This window comes from Thrips palmi, unplaced genomic scaffold (assembly GCF_012932325.1).
Source record: "Thrips palmi isolate BJ-2018 unplaced genomic scaffold, TpBJ-2018v1 HiC_scaffold_2, whole genome shotgun sequence".
Lineage (NCBI taxonomy): Eukaryota > Metazoa > Arthropoda > Insecta > Thysanoptera > Thripidae > Thrips > Thrips palmi.
In genome coordinates, this window is record NW_023144629.1 from 5,662,215 (window position 1) to 5,683,642 (window position 21,428).

At 57.5% G+C, this 21,428-nt stretch overlaps 1 protein-coding gene across 1 annotated transcript in view; it reads left to right on the forward strand.

Moving 5' to 3' along the window:
* Positions 1-3,939: 3,939 nt before the first annotated feature.
* LOC117646937 overlaps positions 3,940-21,428 on the forward strand; it is a 42,033-nt gene continuing 24,544 nt past the window's right edge. The window contains exon 1 of the mRNA XM_034388320.1: positions 3,940-4,489. Within this exon, the coding sequence (XP_034244211.1) occupies positions 4,201-4,489 (289 nt within the window). The 5' untranslated portion in view covers positions 3,940-4,200. The remainder of the gene's footprint in view (positions 4,490-21,428) is intronic.

Genomic DNA, 21,428 nt, shown 5'->3' on the forward strand with positions numbered 1-21,428 from the left:
TGAATTTCTCAAAGGCTGATGGTGCCAAATTATGCACATATCATTGGTTCATTAAATTTAGGGTTTGTGATTCTTCTAGTATTTTTTTTTACAAAAGTGATTCAAGTAATGTGGGGTAGGTCTGCTTACTGTATGAGTTTCATGCATATGAAGTGCTCCTTTTAAGACAGCAGTCAACAGCTTCTGCATTACAAGAAGTCAAGAGACTGAATTGCACAATCTACCGCTGTAGCTTGTTTATTTTTTTTTTTTAAGGTAAATCTTTTATTTGGAGTGTTTATGAGTGAACATTGCCTTCTTTGCCAAATATTAACAACATTTTCAACCGATGTCTCTAATTTAGGTGGCTGAAATGTGAATGGACTGTTTAGGGGGTTTTGTTTTGTGTTTCTTTTCTGTTTCTCTTATTAAGGAAAAAAAGCAATATTTAGAAATCTAAGGGTCCTCTGTCTAGCAGCATCTATGATTCTTCAAGGCATCATATCCATTGGTATTTGTCTGAAAACAGAAGTTAAAATACCTTTGCTCGAATGATGCTGTACTTTGCTTTTCTGTCCTTTGCTAGGACTGAGAGTTGGTAATAATAACTTCATTAAATTTGCTTTCCATTTATTGAAGGTGGGGGTGGGGTCCTTTACAATTATTCCATTGCCGCAGTATTTCCATTTTTAAGAGAATGATTGTCCTTGCTTTCATGCTACATGCCCTTAGCTTTATGGGGACAGTTGATAAACCATGGAATCCATGAACTGTTCCCCATATGTTCATGCTTGAAATCTGTTGATACATCATGGCAGTTTTGAGTTCTCATTCATCTTGTTATAATTTCCTTCATCCTTGTTACTTTTTTGAAGTTTAAATTTGGTTTATATGGTGTTGTTCTGGATATGAAGATCAAATCGATTCCTACCAGATATATATATCCTTACCATTGCGGTACTTTGTTGTGTTACATGTTGTGTATGAAGCTTTGCTTGCACTTGTGTGAATTTAAATATCCTGCTTGTTCCCAGTTTATTATTATGATTATTATTATTATTATAGTTTATATAGTTAAGGTGCACTTTTCGCCTTCTAGGATTTATTAAATATTGAAGTATATTGTTTTCTCTATAACAGTAACCTTTATTATGTTTTAAATGCAAAACTCTTATTTTGATTTATTATAAACGTTGTATTTTTATTAAAAAATTTGTAGTTTATCTGTAAGGTTGCATCAAACAATAATCTTAACTAATGTTTTGTGCTAAAAGCACTCATTTCTATAGTACAAAGTGGATTTGATTGAAGTTTAAAGTCCATGTATTGTGTATTTTATTCATCCTGTCTGCTCATTTGCATTGCTATTGTGATGACTGGACATGCAGATAAGAGAAACTGTTCAGCAATGTTAGCCGTGCTGTGCATAAGACAGTATGATTGTAAGTGAATGTGTGATTATATTGCTTTGTATGTGTGTGGTTTCCTGCTTGAAATGTTTATGAGTAATTGTGCTGTGATTGCTAGATTCATCGGTTTACTTTATTATCAGAATGCTCTGAAGCATATGTGTGTGGTTTACATCCATGCAACTTTTATTTGTTAACATTTCCTATGCACCCAAGTCTTCTGACGTGTACTGCTTTTTCTTCAGAGTATGTGTGCCAATATTTCATGTTTCTTTGGAGTGTCAACTTCATTTGAAGATTGCAGTGAGGCATTTCTGGCAAGGTGCAGTTTGTGTGTTGGTCTGTAAGTGTTTTCTAAATTTGAAACAAGGTATATACATTGCATTGTGTTTCGTCCAATTATGTAGTTAGTGATTTTGTTGTACTAGGTACTGTATTGCTCAAGCACAATCAGGTTGGTTGTTAGTAGACTGACAGACTAGAGTTGTGAGTTATAAATGTCCTGCGCAGGTACTCAAGGTACTCAAGCGTAACAGGGTAATGTTAAATGATTGAGTGCTTTTTGCAGTACAGTGTAGCTTCTCAAGCTCTCTTCCAGGAAAGTTCATAATTTATCACTTACTTATAACAATTTATTTTACACCAGGCACTGCATGAATTTGGGTTCTTAACAACTGTCAAGGTTAATTTTTATGGTGAAAATATTATATTTCTCCTTGATTATTCAGGAGAATTGCTGCATATATTTTGGTTGTTTTGCGAAAGTACATAAGCTTGAGAGGCTGCTGTTTCATGCAGATAATTGAAATTGCACTTCCTGTTTTTCTTTTCCCTTTTGTGTTTTAATTATTCACTATGTAACTAAATCCTGTATTACCACCATAAACACTATTAATTTTGTAAACATAGTTCTATTAATATTATCCTAATGTTACTTTTATTGTTTGTTATCAACTTTCATTGTCTTTTGGTCATTTCTCAGTTCAGATTCATAGATCACAACTGTGTGTGTGTAACTGAAACGTTACCAGATTATTTTTTTGTCAAAATCCCTTTGTCTTGCACTGCTGATCTTCACCTCTGTAGACCATAAAGCGAAAAAGTTACCAACCAACATTTGTCTCATAAGTGGTAATTTACTCATCCACTTTATTATCTAAGTTTGCGTGATTTGTTAGGTTATCGCTTTTATATGTACCATTCTTTAATTTGCTTCCATTAAGTGTCGCTAGCTTCCAAAATAAATCAGATCTCTGTTAATTGTCACTTAGAAGGATATCCAGGTCTGCAGCCATGAAAGGGAATTGAAGGCTGTCCATTTACAGTACTTGCATCGCCTTCTATGTCCACATGTTGTTGAAGGTGGTACTATAGTTCCAAGGCTGTGAATGACCTGGTTTCATGTCCAGTGACTATCCATTTGCCAAAGAACGCTTTAGAAGCCATCTCATTTAAGGTGAGAATGAGTCTGTTCAGCTACTGGGCTGTTTTTTTTTTTTAATTTTTTTAATTTTGCATGTCCTGTGCCGTTTTCTGCTTAGCCATTGGAAATTTTAGTCAAGGTAAAGATGAATCCTTGCAAATTATATTGTTGAGATCTAGTGGACTATTCCAATTCCCCTTGCTTTGGGCCTGTTGTAAAACATCAAACACGTGGTTGAACTACTTCATTGTTCAGTTCCAGAATTTTATGAGTATGAGTGACTTGCCTTCTTCATTAAACATTATCTGTGATGCTTTATTTCTCATTGTTTCTCACATTCATCTTTGTAAGGATCCATGAATAATTTACTAAGAACAAGAAGTGTTTCCCCCGCAATGTCTCATTGGTGTGCTATATGTAACCGTAATTTTTAAACTGGTATTGTATGAATTGTGGAACTAATTTAATTAAAAAACTAAGGGTCATTTTGTTTAGTTTTTTTCCCTATTTTGTGCCTTTACTTGTAATTTGGCAAGTGTCATTTATTATTTTTGTATGAGTTGTAAGTACAGTATATAGCTAGTACATTCTCATTAAGTACGTGCCCATTGTCTGATGCCTAATAATGAGTTTATGTGCATGAATTTTCTGTATCTCTTGTGAAATTGTGTATTTTACACCCATTTTCAGTCACTACCTGTTCAAGAACAAAAGCAACAAAAAAAAGTGTAGTGCTATACTGTGTTTTTTTTTTTTTCTGATGTATCTCACTGAATAAAGAGTAGCCTAATGCCCTTTTTCTTATTCTGATATCACTTTCTTTCGACCTCTTCCCATATGCTGAGACACCTTGCGGAAATTAACAAGGGAACATCATGTGGCCCCGGGCAATAAGCCTTCGACACTAGAAAGCTTCGGAACTCGGAGAACGGTAGGGAGGGAAGCCTGGCCTACCCTAGAGACTAACCCTTTCAACGAACATGACTTCGAATCTCCCGCTCTCCCACCTTTCCAAGCGACTTGACCGCCCTCTAGCGGAGAGACTCGGAACTCTACGCAACGGCGCGCCCGCTCAACCGGCGACGCGGCGGCGACGCGGTGGTGGTGGTGGTAGTTGTTGTCGAGCAGTCGTGCCGGCAAGTACGAAGCAGTGAGGGCCTCGCGTGCCTCGCCCCAGGACTCCGGTCCGACGGTCGTGGTCGCGGTGCCGGGACTAGCCGGGACCGACCGCGGCGCGGGCCACCGGTTGCTCCAACCCGGTGGACACGGTGGACACCATGTCGCGAGAGCGCGAGTGAGACAGTGCAGTGGTCCTGTGAGAATGCCGCGTGGATTTCAGTGCAGCATGTCACCGTGAAGCTCGCAGCACCAAGCAGTGCCGGCCTAGCCATGCCGTTCGTCCTCAGGACGGTGCAGCCCGTCTACGTGAGCAGGGCCAAGCTGACGGGCCCGGACGGCAAGCCCCTGGTGCAGGACTACGAGCTGGAGGCGGTGTTCAACGGCACGCTGTGCTGCGCCATCCGGCAGCTGTCCTCGCTGCTGGAGGCGGCCGACGACCTGTTCGCCGGCCTCACCAAGGAGATGACGAGCATCGCGGAGCGCGCCACCACGCTGCAGCAGCGCGTCCGCCGCGTACAGGAACGCGTCGACGCCCACGACCCCAAGCTCGTCACAGTCCGTAAGTGTCTGGGCGCCATCGACGCCCTCGACGCCCTCGGCTCGGCAGACCTACAGGACGACGCTGGAGAGACAGAGCGACGGAAACGACTCTCGGAGCGAGTCTGGAGGGTTCATTCTGCCCCCACCCCCTCCACTGACCCTTCCTTGAACTTCCCCGGAACACGTGTAACTGAACTGTAGTCACTCAAGAACAAAGATGGATCGGTGGTCCGTCTTGATCGTGCTGTGATTCGATCAACGCGGTGGTGTCGGTCGATTATGGGTTCCAAGAGGCCCCAAGTACTCACCGAGGACTTTGTGTCTCGAGCGGGCAATCGGCAGGACAACAGGTCCTTGCTGGCAGCCTGGCAGCTGGACAGCCTGAAGGCTTGTCACTCTGTCTCTCTCGCACCCTAACGGCACGCTCTGTGAGTGCGAGAGGGACGGGCAGGACACTGGCGGGGCGGGCGGGACTCTGCCCGTATTGTCCCGAAGCAAAACAAAACGGGGTATACTGCTGCGAGAAAGTTGTGGCGGCAGAAAAAGTTGGGCGCGTTGTTTTGGCGGGAGCTGTCTCTGTCCGGTGACCCCTGCGACGGTACGTGCTGTACAGGCGGGGACAAAACCAAGCTCCCCCAAGCAGGCGAAGCAGGCACCGCACGGCACGGCGACGAAAGGAGGAAAGGGGGATGGCGAGGCGGCCGCGACGAGTGCGATCCAGCACCACAAGACAGTCCAGCGATTCCGAGAGTCGTTTTCGTCGCTCTGTCTCTCTCGCACTCACAGGGGCGCTCCTTGTAGGTGCGAGAGAGACAGGGGCACGGTGACCTTGGCCGGGCGTGAAGCTGCCCCGAGGCCGCCATCAGATCGGCACCTCCATCGCCTCCACCTCGTCAACGGGAGAGAAACTCTTCCGACTGTCAGTCAGTCAGCCAGCCAGCAGGCAGACTGATTCCGAAAGTCGCTCTGTCTCTCTCGCACCGCCACGCGACGCCCCTTGAGTGCGAGAGAGACAGCGACGAAAACGACTCTCTGAATCGGACTACAGACCGGCAGGCTGTTAGGCCCTCCTCCAGATCGGGGCGGAGGCATCGCAGCATCGCGGCCTGCCTGACAGATTCCTCCGCTCGCTCCGCTCCAGCGAGTGGTTTCTAGAGGCACCCAATTAGGCTAAGCGCCGTTCCAGCGTTCAAGTCGCTGGCGGCCCCGCTTTCCCGGCGCTTTCCCGACGCTTGCCCGGCGTCTTTCCGGGGGTTTTCCGGCTCCGTTCCGCGTGCGCGCGCGCGCCAGAGGCAGGCAGCCAGGCAGCTAGCCTGGCGAGGGCGGCGAGTAGCACTTTGGCAGGTGTTATGCGGGTACTGTCCTACAGCACGGGTGTCCTGTCCTCTGCGTGCCGGGCCGTGCTGGGCTCGCGCGGCCGACCTGTGTGTGCGTGTGTGTGCTGCCTCCAGCGGAGTCAGTCTGACAACGCCGCGTCGCCCCGCCGTGGCGTGGCGTGGCCGCTGAGGTGAGTGAGGTGGTCTCTGCTGGCGCGCCCGCCGCGCCACGCCACGCACGGCATGGATGGTGCTCGGCGGGCTCGCTGAGGTGCGCCGTGCTGTACTGGAGTCGGCTGGAGCGAGAGAGAAGAGCGCGCTGGAGTCTCTCTCTGTCTCTCTCCAGTGTCCGGCCGTGTCCGGCGGCCAGGTGAGATGGAGCCCTCTGCACGCTCTGCTCGTTTCGAGCCCTGCCGCGCCCCGCGCCGTGTCGCGCCGAGCGGCCGAGCCGAGCCGGGGCGCCAACATCCGGCATGCTCGGGGCGGGGCGGGGCAGGTCATCTCGGGGCTGCATCCTGCTGGAGCAACGGCTGGAGCCAAGACTGTTGTCTCTCTCGCACTGCATAGTTTCGAGAGGGACAGAGCGACGACAACGTCTCCCGGAATCAGTCTGCAGCTGGAGCGAACTGCAATAACAAAGCGATTCTCCAGGCAGCGAGGAGCCTGGAGGAGGGCAGCCTGGAGGAGAGCCTGGAGGAGAGCCTGGAGAATCAGCCTGGAGGAGGGCAGCCTGGAGGAGAGCCTGGAGAATCAGCCTGGAGGAGGGCAGCCTGGAGGAGAGCCTGGAGGAGCAGCCTGGAGAAGCAGCCTGGAATAACAAAGCTCCGAATGTAGGCCGGCCGGCGTAACTCTTTTTTGTTCTGGAGGCGAAGGACTTGAGGTGATTCATCACGTATGCCTCGGCTCGGCGGCACTGTTGATGCCGAACCGGTATGGGAGGATGGGATGGGGTTCTCAGCAGTTGCCAGCCCCGCCAGCCCCGCCAGCCCCGCCTGCAGGACCTGTTGCGCGGGCAGATTCCGTGCCGCGGGGCGGTGCGGTGCACTGTGCAGGCAGGGCGTGGGCGTCTGGCAATGCCTCTCTCTGCTCTCTCAAACGCAAACATGGGGCACCGCTCCGCCAGTGCTCGCCGCTCACACGCACTGACGAGTCGCTCCAGCTCAAACAGTGCCCCTTGGCCGGTGCTAAGGACGCTCCGAGAGGAAGGTTCTGGTCCCACACTGCAAAGGCATAAAGGAAGCAAGACTTGTTGGCGGTGCTGTGGTTTGGCGGCGGCGCCGGCTTCGACGGCCGGCCCCCGTTGCGCCGTGCGGCCCGCGGGTCGAAGCCCCGGCCGGTCGGCCGGCACGCCCCCGCCGCGAGAGAGTGAGTTAGTGAGTGAGACCCACTCCCAGTGGCGTGGAGTCGTGGAGTTGACGGCTATGCAAGGGCCGCTAGTCCGGCCGGCTGAACTACAGGGTCGCGGCTTGCCGGTCGATATCGGTGTGCCCGTCTGTGTCTGTGTGTGTGTGGCTGCCCTGCCCTGTCCGAAAACTTGCGTGAATGGCCGGCTTCGCGTCGCATCGCGTCGCATGCCACGCCCCTTTTTATTATGCATTTCGCTGAAGGCGTCGTCGCCAAGCCGATTTCGCGTGCATTTATACGGACCATTACGGCCCGTCCGCGACCCACACACACACACACACACACACACACACACACACACACACACACAGACACACACTCGCAAACCGGTTCGGTTCTCGACCATTGATTGCATCGCGAGCTGCCGGCCACGGATGCAACTGCAGCCAGGCTTGCCCGGCGGTTGCCGCGAGCGGGTAAACGGGTGCAGCAGCACTCACACACACACACTCTCTCTCACACACACACACACACACACATATCGCCTGGCCGTGCTCTAGGCCCTGGAAACGGTCGCGCCGAGAGCAGCCGAGGAGCCACACAGGAGGCGGGGGAGTGCAGTTCTTACAGTGGCGTGCACGGCCCGGCACTGCCGTTTGATGGACTAACTCTAGCAGTAGTTAATCGTCTTGCTCACGGAGAATGCAGCCGGTCGCTGTATAGAGTCGCTACACTGCAAGGCTAGCTTCGTTTGGTCGGAAAAGGCGTGAGGGCGAGGCACACCGCACACCGAGAGAATGCCGCCCCTCCGCGTTTTAAAAAGGGCGTTCCCCTCCAGGCGTGGAGCAGGGAAACAGGGACTAGGGCCGGCGGACGACGACGAGGACGATTCGAACGAACTTGTTCCCAAACGAACGGCATCCCAATGAATGAATGAATGAATGAATGAATGCATGAATGAATGTCGTGCCTCCCGCTGCCGGAATGAGGGAAGGAGGGCCCAGGGAGGCCCGGCCGCGTGTACTCCCAGAGATAGCAACAAGAACACGCCCCTCTCCCCTCCCCCTCCCCTCTCCCCGCGTCCCTGTTTGTGTCCTTTCCCGAGGCGTCGAGGCAGCGCGGCAGCGCCCCCCAGGAATTTTCATTTGGTGTAGGAGTTTATTAAAAGGCGCTAAGTGTCTCGGAGACGGCACGGCAACTGCCACGCCACTGCCAGGGCACTGCCGGAGGGGCGGAGAGTGCGCCTGCGCCGCACAGCGGACCCAGAGTCGTTCTCGTCGCTCTGTCTCTCTCGCACCTCTAGCGGGACGCCCCACGAGTGCGACAGAGACAGACTCAGTCTGCAGCAGTCAGCGCCGGCCGGAGAGGAGAGCATTTCCAGACACAGAGGCTGTCTCTCTCGCACCCTGTGGGCGTGTCGGCGTGGCGCGATGGTGCGACAGAGACGGAGCGACATGGAATGAATGTCGGAAGGACGCGGGCAGATGCGCTGACCCGCTGGCCAGGCCTGCCGGCACGGAGTAGAGCAATCAAAGGCTTTAATCCTTTTTCGGGGAAAGGCAAATCAAAGGGCCGGGAGGAAGGATGAAGACCCCAAGAGTGGCCATCGGGGCAAGGGCCACCGCAGCGCCACTGCCTTCCCGGTGGGCGCGGGGCGCGAGGGCCGGTCGGGCCAGTCCATGGCCAGGCGTAAACGCGGCCAAAAATAGGCAGGGCGCCGTGAACGCACGCGATCAAGTAAGAGCAGTGCACCTATCACAGGCCTGGCCCGGGCCAGCACCGCCAGCGTGCCCTGTATCGGGAAGACGTTGACCGCAACGATTTTGGGACCAAAGTTGGTCAAAAAGCGGTCGAGTCTCGTAAATTTGCTGATTTTGCTGACTTTGGGCGGCCACTGTGTCCAATCTAGTTGCATTAAAAGGCCTCCCTCGACGTCCTAGTATTCTTAAGACCCTACTCTTTGATGCCATGTATCGGGAAGACGTTGACCACAACGATTTTGCCTTTGACCGCAACGATTTTGGGACCAAAGTTGGTCAAAAAGCGGTCGAATCTCGTAAATTTGCTGATTTTGCTGACTTTGGGCGGCCACTGTGTCCAATCTAGTTGCATTAAAAGGCCTCCCTCGACGTCCTAGTATTCTTAAGACCCTACTCTTTCATGCCATGTATCGGGAAGACGTTGACCACAACGATTTTGCCTTTGACCGCAACGATTTTGGGACCAAAGTTGGTCAAAAAGCGGTCGAATCTCGTAAATTTGCTGATTTTGCTGACTTTGGGCGGCCACTGTGTCCAATCTAGTTGCATTAAAAGGCCTCCCTCGACGTCCTAGTATTCTTAAGACCCTACTCTTTGATGCCCTGTATCGGGAAGACGTTGACCACAACGATTTTGCCTTTGACCGCAACGATTTTGGGACCAAAGTTGGTCAAAAAGCGGTCAAATCTCGTAAATTTGCTGATTTTACTGACTTTGGGCGGCCACTGTGTCCAATCTAGTTGCATTAAAAGGCCTCCCTCGACGTCCTAGTATTCTTAAGACCCTACTCTTTGATGCCCTGTATCGGGAAGACGTTGACCACAACGATTTTGCCTTTGACCGCAACGATTTTGGGAGAGCGCAAAACGCGTCTAGAGTTTTGGCCGCCTCCACCGGTCTTCCGGCCCACTGTGCGGCCTGCTGGGCCTCCTCGGCGCGGCCCTCAACTGTCCCAACGCTATGCATCAACCCGAGCACCGCCATCGCCCCCACCACTAGACGGCCACTGTGTCTATCTGATGCCGCGTCTTGTCTTGAATTTATTTGGGGACCGTCCTGGAGCGACGGGGGGATGCAAGAGCCGCGCTGTTGCTGCGCCTGGAGGCTGTGCTCTGTCTCTCTCGCTCCCTCGCGACGCCCCGGAAGGGTGCGAGAGAGACAGACGGTCGCGGCCCTCATGAGGATCAAGTGAAGCTGTCCATCTGAGCACCGCGTCGTCGGAATTGGTGCGTCTTGGCGGTGGCCGCGCTCGCCGCCCCCATGCCCAAGGCCCTCATGGTGGCGGACGGCCAGGACGGCCAGGACGCGGCAGTCCACTGTACGCCGCGTCGCCGCGGAGCAGGGTACACTGGTACAGTCCCTGCCGGCAGTGTGGCGGCGGGCCGCGGCGGGCCGCACAAACTGATTCCAAAAGTCGTTGTCGTCGCTCCGTCTCTGTCGCACTCGCGGGGCGTCCCGCGTGGGTGCGAGAGAGACAGAGGGTCCGCGGTGCGGGCAGGTGCGGCGGAAAGGGTTGCCGCTCTGCTCCGCTCGCTATTCAAAGCAAAGCCGTTGTGCTCCGGCAGAGCGGGCGGAGTTTACGACCGCGACGCCGCGCTCTGCCTCTCTCGCACTGGCGGGGCGTCCCGCAGGGTGCGGCAGCGGTGCGAGAGAGACGGAGAAGGCGGCCCGCTGGCTGATGATTGTCCCCTCCGTGGTCCCCGTCCGCCAGGCCGGCCGGTTGGCCGGGCCGGTCAGTGGCGGTGCAGTATGCGGTTCGGGGAACGCGCGGGAAAAAACGGGTTGTGGAGCCGCGTCGTCGTCGTCGCCGTCGTCGTCGTGGTGCTCACCTGCCGCCCTCCCCCTCCCCCTCACAGTGTGGCGACGCGAGGCCGTTGCCAAAAACGGCGCGCGCGAGGAGCCTTTAGAGCCTTTCGGGCCTTTACGAGGGCGTTGGGTGACATCTGTGCGCCACGCCGCCGAGCACGTCGCGCACCCCGTCCCGTTCGCCGCGCGACCGGGGACGGTTCGCGCCGTGCGCCGAGTCTTGTAATTGTCAGATGCATTATCGGTGTAGGGCCTGGCCGGCCTGGCAGCTCCCTGGGGCCGCGCCGTGCCGCACAGTGTGCCGTCCGGGCTTGGGGGCCCACGGCGCACGGCACATCCCGAGTGTCAACCAGCATCTCTCTCCCTCTCTCTCCCTCTCTCTCTCCCTCTCACTCCCCCAAGTCGGTCCTGCTACGGCCCGCGGCCCCTGACCTGCGGGTCGACCCGCCCCTCCAAGGACGGTAGTGTGTAGTGTCTCTGTGGCCGGTTAATTAGGAAGGGGAGGGTGAATTTGATTGTGATTACCCGCCACGCCACTGGGAGAGGGGTGGGGGAGCCCGAACGAGCGTTTACCAGCGGTATGGACAGCAACGCTCGAAAATACGCGCCGCTTTGCCGGCCAATTGGATTCCGGGCGCTGCGTGTAAAATGGCGGCTCCGCGTCCCGAGACGTGTTAAACCAATTTTCACCCCCTCCTCTACCCTCCCCCTACTTGTGATGTGGTTTCGCGATGCCCGGGTTGGAGAGGGAGGGGGCGGCTCGTTTGGGTGCTTTGTTCTTTGTCCCCGCGCGAAGCACCACGTTGCTTTTGTGGCATGATGCGCGCTTCTCTGCAGGACAAACGACTCAATTATAGAAACCGCCCCGCCCCCTGAAAAAACAACAACTCAAAAACAACCACTTTTGGCCATTGTTCTACTTTAATTTTGTTTTGCGAACCTGGGAATTATTCCGCTAATCAAAGTGTGCAAACTGACCAGGAGATGGCATAACAAACAGACAGGCTGATGAAGCGGAGCGCCGGTTGGTTTTGGCAGGGCGTGTACTCCGGTAAGCTTACCGTGAAAATACCAGGGACAACAAACAAGAAGGCCTCAGACGATTTAGGCGCGGCCCCCACGGACTGCGGCAACGCTCATTGGTGTAGTGTAGGGGAGGCGAAAAAAAATGGAAGAGATAAAAAAGGGAACCTTTTCCGGTCGAGCTGGCTTCCCCGCACGGCACAGGTCACGGGCAGGTCGGCTGCAGAGAGAGGGTCCGTGCCTCCGTGCCATATGGCTCGTGTGTGTGTGTGTGTGTGTGCGTGCGTGCGTGTGTGTGTGGCGACGGGGATGGCCGAACGGAGCCGGGCGTGATGAGTTTTCTGCCGGCGGAATCAAAATCGCTGATCGCTGCGACGTGATCTCGCCGCCATATCGAAGATAAGACTCTAATGGAAAATCGAAACGGAAAAAAATAAAAATAAAAATAAAGGAAGAGCAAGGGCAAAGCGGCAGGGACCAAGGGAGAACTGCGCCGCACCGAGCCGCCTTTTTCGTATTTTCCAGTGTTCTGCCGCCCTTATTTCTGTGTTTGATTTCGCCGGAGATTCGCAGGCAGTGCGGGAAGTCACAATAAGTCCGTCCAGGCCGGCCGCCCCCGCCGCCCCACTCGCAGAAAGTGTTTTCTCTCGGAATTGCGGTCGCTGCAACTCGCCGCCCCCGACCACCGCCCCTCACGCGGCGGGGGTGGCAGGCCCATGAGCAGGCCGCGCAGGGCGTCTGCAGACTCATTCCGAGAGTCGTTTCCGTCGCTCCGTCTCTCTCGCGCGCATGGGGCGACGCCCTATGGGTGCGAGAGAGACGGGCGACTCTCGGAATCAGTCTTGCCGGCGTCGAAATGACAGCTGGAAATGTACACACTGGTCGGCCTCCCCGAGGACGCCGCCTTGCCTCGAGGGGGCGTGCGTGGCGGGGCGGGGCGGGGCGGGGTGATGGGCCCCACCTGGGGTACCTGGGGCGCCTTGGCGTTGTTCGTTTCGTACTGCGTATTGGCATGCGCGGCCCATCGGTGGCGGGGCGGGGCGGGGCGGGCAGGTGCGCGGGTGGGCCGTGGCGGGGTGGGGTGGGGGTGCGGGGCTCGGGTGACCGTTACCGACCGTGCCCGCTGACCGTGACGCCGCCTAGCGCCCCGAGGGCCAGTGCCAGGGTAACCGAAAACCGCCGCACGAGCTGGTCACACCGCGGTCACGCCGTCGTCACTCCGCCAAATGCCTCTTGTTTTTGTTTACGTTTTTGTTTTCTTTGCCGCGGTGTGTTACGGTTTTTCGGGCACCGGTACGAACGTACGTTGCCTAGCGCGGAAGCTAGTTGGCAGTCGCACCGAAGGGGGGGGGGGGGCACCCCGGACGCACCTTTGGCTGCCGAGGGCTCTGCCGAGGGCCCGCACTCCCTGCCCGGCGCGGTGCGCGGTGCACTGTAGGCCGAGAATAGCCGGCCGGAACCGCGGCGCCGCTCCAAATGTAAACCCTAGACCTCGTCGCTCTGTCTCTCTCGCACTCTCTCGTGTGTGTGTGTGATGGCTCACCGTTGCGAAGTTGTGAACAAAATGGCACACACACATACAGCAAGAGCGTCGGAGAGAGAAGATCCTGACAGTGCGGCGGACAGTGGACTGAACCGTCACGCGCTGAATTTCGTTTTTGGCCGGTGGGGAGGGAAAGGGGGCGTAATAATGTGGTGCGGCTGGGGCGGGGGGCTGAAATGTAACCAGTGTAGTAACGTGGTTGCAGTGCGGGCAGCGTGGCACAGCGTCCCCCCTCCTCTCTCCGCTGGACGCGAACACACACACACACACACACTCGCAGTGGCGTGGCGCCCCTCTAACGCGGCTTTACGACCGGCTTGATGCAAGGGATGGATATCCAGGCAGACGCCCTTCTCGGCCCACGGCAGCGCAGACTGGTTCCGAGAGTCGTCGCTCCGTCTCTCTCGCACTCGTGGGGCGTGCCGTATGGGTGCGAGAGAGACAGAGCGAGACTCTCGGAACCAGTCCGCCACTGCACCTCAGCATGGCCCTGCCCGGCCCGGCCAGGCGAGGCCCCGCTGCTGCTGGCCGCGTGGGGCGTGTGCTGGTGTGCCTCCCCGTGAGGGTCTCGGGGGCGGCGCGGCGGCGGGGTCGAAAAACACACGGCGAGGCTTACGGCGTCCATGGGGAGCACGAGAAGGGGCGAGTAGTATAGTTTGAGCTCATCGGTCGTAAAACGGGGTCGGCATTCTACGTGCTTTTCTCTCTCTCCCTCCCTCTCTCTCTCTCTCTCTCTCTCTCTCTCTCTCTCTCTCCGTCCGCTCTCGTCGGTCTGTCTCTCTCGCACTCGTGGGGCGTCCTCGAGAGAAAGACAGACTGTTGTGCTTGGGATCAGTCTACAGTGCAGCGAGCTCCCCGAAGCCGCGATCACATTATAATGAGCGCGCGATAACCATCCGCTACGCGCGTCTGTCTGTCTGTCCGCCCGTCCGGGGTGTCAGTTGCCGTTCATCCCGGACAACAAGTGAGGCGGCACTCGCTCCATCTCGCTCGCTCTGGTTGCTCAACGCGGTCTCTGTCTCTCTCTCTCTCGTTCGGTGTTGGGGTGGGTCGCCTCGCGCCGTCGCCCCTTGACCCGGCAGCCCCCCCCCCCTCCTCCCCCTTCCCGCGGACAGCTGTTCCTCCCCTTCGGCGCTACCGATACACTGTGATACACTTCCAGTGCAGGCCCTGCAGTCTGCAGCCACATGGCACGCGCCGCCTGTCTCCGTCTCCCTCGCACTTGTGGGGCGTGCCGCAGTCCCGCGGGGGTGCGAGAGAGACGGAGAGACCGGGGTTGGGGTGGCTCGCCGCGGCTGCGCGTGCACAGCTGGCCGCTGGCTCCAGCCCGGCTGGGCGTGTGTGTCACAGTGTGTGTGTCCGGGTCACCTGGATTTCGGAACACAGCAGAGTCGCGTGTTGTGTCTCTAGTCTATAATCGGACGGGTTGGCCGGTCTGGCGGAGGGGAGTGGAGGGTCGGTCTGCCTCGGCCAACCCGGCGTTAACGCGCTTGTAACGGGGCGGGCACTGTGAATCTCGAGCGAGCAGACCGATTCCGAGAGCCGTCGCTCCGTCTCTCTCGCACTCATGCGGCGTCCCGTACGGGTGCGAGAGAGACAGAGCGACGCTTCTCGGACTCAGTCTGCAGCAAAGCGAGCAAAGCCGGCAAAGCCGGCGAAGCTCTATTGTTATTTAATTTGGCCCGCACTTGGCGGAGCGGCCGCGGCTGAGCCCGGCTTAGCCCAGTGCCCGGTTTGGCCGCCAATCGCTCCGCTCTCGTCGCTCCGTCTCTCTCGCACCCACGGGGAGAGTCCTGGGAGTGGAGGCGGCGCGTTTTTTTGAGCGCCTCGCTCCGAGAGTCGGTCACGGGGGTCGCGTACACCGTACTCGCTCCGCGGGGGCGGAGAGCGTCGCGTCGTCTGCTAATGAAACCTATTTCCGGTTTGGCGCGCGTGGAGCGTGGCTCGGCCGCTGCTTCTTGGCTTCTCGGCGCAGGCTGGCGCACCGTAAGTGGTCTGTTTCTTTTTTCCGCCGCCGCTTTGTGAATGAGCTTGAGCTGCCCCGCTGCCTGCGGACTGATGCCGAGCGTCGTCGCTCTGTCTCTCTCGCACTCGCGGGGCGTCCCGTGTGGGTGCCAGAGAGACAGAGCGCGCTGCCTGGCCGCTCATGCGCCGGCGGGGGCCTCCTGGCTTGCCGGCCGAGTCGGGGCCGAGTCAGCCGACGGGACTTAGCGGAGCCGGCCGGCCCGGGCATTTCCATAAACTGATGCAGTTGCGGGGGAAGGAGAAGGGGGGGGGGGCACAGCGTCCGAGGAGGAGCGGTTTCCGAAACAATTGTCTCGTTTCATTTTTCTCCCCCCCCCCTTTTCTCTCTCTCCCTCCGCTCGTTGCATAGCCCGTTCCTCAGCATCCTCGCGGCGGGCTCGCTGCTGTGACTCTCTGTGACAGAGGGTTTGTCCCGTTCCCAAGTCAAGACTCTCTGATTTACTTGTTGGGTCTTTTTATTCCCCTGTGGGTGTGTTGTCTTGCGCTGCCTTTCTTCTACACACACACACACACACACACACACTCGAATGCATACCTTAAAGGCAAATGCGGCAGGTGTGATGTGTGTGTGTCTGTGTGTGTGCGTGCGTGTGTGTGTGATATGTTCCCATGCTATCCAAAATCCGTGGGCAAGGCAAAGCATGCCCACGCATTTATTGGATAGGCCCTTCCCTCGCCCCTCCCCCTCCGCCACAAAACACACACTCACACTCTCACACACACACACACACACACACACACACACACACACACACACACACACACACACACACACACACACACATTGGCGTGGGATGCTGCCTGATAAAGCAGGCGAACGCTGTCAATCGCTAATCGGCCATCAAAGTGGTGGTGCACTGCAAGCGGCTGCAAGGCGTGCGGGGCGTGTCGCCGCACTGATGGCGAGAAGGCCGCTCTGTCTCTCTCGCACTCATGGGGCGTCCCGTGTGGGTGCGAGAGAGACAGAGCGACGACTCTCTGGGAGGAAGGAAGAGGCTCTCTGCCGCCCGGGTGGCCTGGGGACCCGATCGGCTTGATGACCCCCTCGATGAAGAACGCGAGATAGAGGAAGAGAGAGATAGGCTCGTTATTAATATTCTCGTTTTAATTAATTTGATGGCTGGGCGTGGCAGTGCCGCGGAGGCAGCTGCTTGCTTACAGTGTGTGTGTTCGGAGAGGAAATGCCTCGCCGAGCGATCGCCGGAGAGAAAGTTGTTATTAGCACTCCATTTATTCAGTGTAATTCAATAAACGGCCCATCACTCCCGTTTCCAATCTGACGGTTCGACTGTTCGGGGACACTGTGGTGGGTGACTGAGATGAAAGTCAGGGTTCTGAAGCTTTTTTTGGGGGGGTTTTGTTTTTTAACACTTTGTTCCTTGCCCTGCTTTGCGATGCGCTGCGATGCGCCGCCGCCGTGCACCTGCAAGGTTCCGCCCCGCCCCGCCCCGCCCCGCCCCGCCCCGGCCGTCTGATTGCGCACCATTGACGGCACTCGACTGCGGCGTGTCGACACGATGTGCCCCCCAGTTGACGTCCTCTTTTTACTACTTTTATTGCCCTCTTGCGGTGGCGTATGCGAAATCGCGAAAGCTAAAGCTTCGCTTCGCAAAAGCGCGCAAAAGAGAGCCCGCTCGCTCCATCCCCTTGCCCTGCCGCCGCGCCCCGGCCTGGGTTCGAACCGCCGAACCAGAGGGCCGAAACGACAGGAAGCGGCCCTCGCGGACTTTGTGGGAGGGCGAGCAGGAGACTGAGTGTCGCTCTGTCTCTCTCGCACCCCTACGCGACGCGCCATGAGTGCGAGAGAGACAGAGCGAGCAGGGCGCGGAGAGCGCGGCCCCCCGTTCGGCCGTTCGGCTGCGAAAGCTGGGTATGATTTACACCCCTCCCTCCCCCTGCCCCCGAAAAAAGACACTAAAAAGGGACTCCCCCTTGCAGTGTGTGTAAGGACCTCTATCTGCTCTTTTCAAACTTTGTTCGCTTCTGCTGCCGCCGAACTCTTGTGCGGCGCGGCGCGGGGCGAAGACCCCCAGCACACTGTAATGAGGAAGCTTTCCATCCCCGAGATGCCCCCAATGTCCGGAGGCCGCCGTCGTGCTTGCACTGTAGGGCCCTCCGCCCGCCCCACAGTGTGCCAGAGGACCGATGGAGCCGGCCAAAATCCTGGACGCGTTTTGAGCTGCTAAATGGGGCTCGAACCGAACGTGTGACCCCACCAATGGATTGCTCTCCGAACGAGGAATCGATTGGTGGGGTCACACGTTCGCTTCGAGTCCTGTTTGGCAAAGCTCAAAACGCGTCTAGAATTTTCGCCGCCTCCACCGGTCGTCTGGCACACTGTGCGGCTCCAGGCCGGTGCAGAGTCTCGGACCAGACGCCTCCGTCAACCCAACCCAACCCCCGCACACTGACGGCACACTGATAAGCCCATGTGTCGGCCCGTGGGAAAGAAGACGAGAGGCAAGGGGTGCAGCAGGCTGGCTCCGAGGGTCGCTTTCGTCGCTCTGTCTCTCTCGCACCTACAGGGAACCACGGAACGCCTCGTCGACGAGGAACTGGGTCGATCGCTCCACTGCAAATTGAAGGGTGATTGGCGTGGTCGATTGACCGATTACCGCCAGGTGCGTGTGTGTGCGTGTGTGTGTGTGTCGCTGTGAGCATCTCCCTGCAGCCGGTCGGGGCGATGACTCACCCAGGGCGTCTCTGCAGCAGCACGCGTGCGTGGGACGCGGGGCCGGTTTGCACTTGCACACACACACTAACACTCACACACTGAAATACTGCATGCACAGGTGCACACACACATACACACACATACGCCGGAAGTAAATGGGGTGGCATTTTCCGACCGCCGCCGCCTTTTTATATTTTTTTTCGGTCACAATGTGTGAAGTGTAATAACATTTGTACTGCGGGTCAGGTCGTCGTGACACATCGTGACGTGGTGTTGGTTGGTTGCGCGCGGCGGCCAGGCCGGCAGGCCGCTAGGCTAGGCTAGGCGCTCGGAACGCGAGGCGCGGCGAGGCAGCAACGGGCACACTGTTCTGTGGCGTCTGTGGCGGGGCGGGGCGGGGCGGGGCGGGGCGGGGCGTGACACTGCGGTGCGGTCCCACGAGGCCCATCCAGCCTATTCACTGCAATTGCTGCCGGCATGCCCAGCTTGTGGGAAATCAGTCCCGACGCGGCTAAAAATAAAAACGGTGGTGAGCGAGATGAACAACATCCCCTTTCCCCGATGCAAGCGGGATGCAAGCGGCCCACAGTTTAAAGTGTAGGAGGTGTCTTTGGACGCCGGTTTCGCTTTTCGCCGTCAAAGTATTTCTTTGTTTGGGAAGCGTTGGAAAGCCCCTGGCTGCCGACTGGCCGCTCGGCCGGCGCTTTTCCCTGACGCGGCAACCATGGCGACCGACCGGTGCATGCCGGGTACCGACTGGACTTATGGGCGCTGGCGTGGCGGGGCGGGGCGGGGCGGGGCGGGGCGGGGCGGGGCGGGGCGGTGCCCAGCGCTGACGCCCTTCCCGGCCTCGACCGACCTCGTGGGCGGACCGGTACCGGCCGCCGCCAGCCGCTACCCGCGCCTCGCCACGCCACGCCGCACCCAGAGTCCCACAAGCACAGCCGAGAGCGTGGTGATTTTTGGGATATTCGGCGGGTTGAGTTAGTGATGGCGACTGTGGTGTGTTTGTGTGTGTTCGTCCTATCGCCCTGTCCCTACGGCCGAGCCCTCCGCCCGGCCCTGGCCCGGCCCCGCCGCCTCTGTCGTCCTGTAGGTGTGGCGCGTTTTGTCCATCGATGCCCCCCCCCCCGCCCTCCAGCTGGATTTGGATTTAGGCCCTTGGCGGTGGCCCCGCCGAGATCAGGGCGATGCTGTTTGCCTCGCCTCTCTCTCTCTCTCTCCCTTCGGTCCCTTGTCCGCGCTCCTTCTACGTCTTGTTCCTCGTTCAGGCCCTTGAATTCCCCCCCCCCCCCTCCTTTCTGGTTCCTTTCTCTGGGACTGGCCGACGCTGGTCGAGCTCATGGCTCTATGGACGCGTAGCGTGGAGTGGAAAAGGATCCGTGGTGGCGTTTACAGTGAGCCGGCTCATCGTGCGGTACGCCCCACGAGTGCGAGAGAGACAGAGCGACGAAAGCGACTCTCGGAATCAGTCTGCGGGGCTGGGCCGCCCCACCGCGAATCTGCTTCCTGCCCGTTCCCGTTTTTCTCCTCCCTGCCGGACGGGCCCTTGGCCCTATAGGGTCCTACAGGGCGAGCCCTAGGCCCTAGGCCGGGCCCTACCGGCCCTGCCCCACTCCGCCTCGCTCCCCGCCCCGCCCTTATCGATAAGGCCTTTGATGTCCCTGCCAGTGTATGGTCTTGCGGCGATCGGCGTTACCGGCCCTCTTTCCGTATTCCTTCGGGATCTCTCCCCCCTCCCCCTTCATTACCAAGGAACACGTGGCAAGTGAAAAAGCGAGCGGTGACGGGGGAGCGGCAGGAAGAGCGCACAGTGTGCCAGAAGACCGGTGGAGGCGGTCGAAATCCCGGACGCGGTTTGAGCTCCAGCAGCGCTCGAACCGAACGTTTGACCCCACCAATGGATTGCTCTCGGATCGAGGAATCCATTGGTGGGGTCACACGCTCGGTTCGAGTCCCGTTTAGCGACTCAGCAGCTCAAAACGCGTCGAGAGTTTTGGCCGGCGGCGCCGGTCTTGCGGCCCACTGTGCCCCGTGCCGCTTTGGCCCTAGGCGGGTAGGGTGTATCAGATGGCTTCGCGTCTGTCGCCGCCGCGCCTCCGCCCTCGGCTGAAATCGGCCCCTTCCTTTGAGTCATCCCTTTCCTGCACTGGAAAAAAAAGAAAAAAATAACCGTGTGACCCCTGCACGGCCTGCACGGCCCTACACGAACTTTGACCTCCACCCCTTTCCCCCTCCTCCTTTTTATTATTCCCATTATCTCGTCTGGTGGTGTTCCTTCTTCCCGCTCGTCGCCTCGTCATTTCTCGTAATTTGGCTGTCCCGCTCCCACCTGCTGCCCGCCCCGACTACCCTCGTTGTCCTTGTTAGCGCTGCAGGCGCGCCGACCCCGTCCTGCCCCCTCCTAGCTCTCCCCCCCCCCTCTCCAGATTTTCATCCTCCTATCCTTAACTAACGGAAAACATAAACTGCCCCGTGTAATAAGGTGTCAGCTCGCCCCTGTCGTTGAAGCGTTATTTCATCTCCGGGTCCTTCGAAAACGACTTGGCGCACTCCGCTTGCAAGGGGGCAACATGGGTTGCCGTTGTCGCCGTCCGACTGGCCAGCCAGGACGAGCCAGGACGAGCCAGGACGAGCCAGGACGAGCCAGGACGAGCCAGGACGAGCCAGGACGTGCCAGGACGAGCCAGGACGAGCCGGGACGAGCCAGGACGAGCCAGGACGAGCCAGGACGAGCCAGGACGAGCCAGGACGTGCGACGAGCATCGCACGATAAGTTTCGCTTGTCTGGTGAAAAAGGGGCGCGGGGGTCATGTGCTGCCGCCGGAAGTGCTTTGACCGGCATGTTCTGAAAGGCCTCGGGCGGCCGCCTCCTCCGGCCACCTCCCTTACTCAATCCTCCCCCCCGGGTTGGCGTACACACACACACGCACACACACAGAGTGGGAGAAACTTCGACGGCGGAGTACGTATCCGATTTCCGTGCGGGCCTGGCGGGCCGCGAGACGCGCGAGACGCGGCGGGGCCACACCTCGCGCTCGCTTTCTTTGATAGGATACTCGCCGGGGGGCTCCAGACAAACCCAGAGGGGGGAGGGGGGGGGGCGTACGCCCGGAGGCGTCGCGCCGAGTCGGGGACACTCGGCGTGGGACCTGATACGCCTCCAGGAGAGCGGCGAACGCGCAAAGAAAGGCTCGCCGCGGCTGTTGTCGGGTACACTGTCCGCCGCACAGTGGACTTGCCAGGAGGACCGGTGGAGGCGGTCAAAATCCCAGACGCGTTTTGAGCTCCAGAGTCGCTAAATGGGACACTGAGCTCAAAACGCGTTTCGAATTTTGGCCGGCGGCGCTGGTCTTCTGGCAAGTCCACTGTGCGTCGATCGGAGGACGGTGTGAGAAGTGGGAACCAAACGAAAATTACGGAGAAGAGGTCGGTGTGAAAAGGAAGACGGATACTGCGGCGTGCTG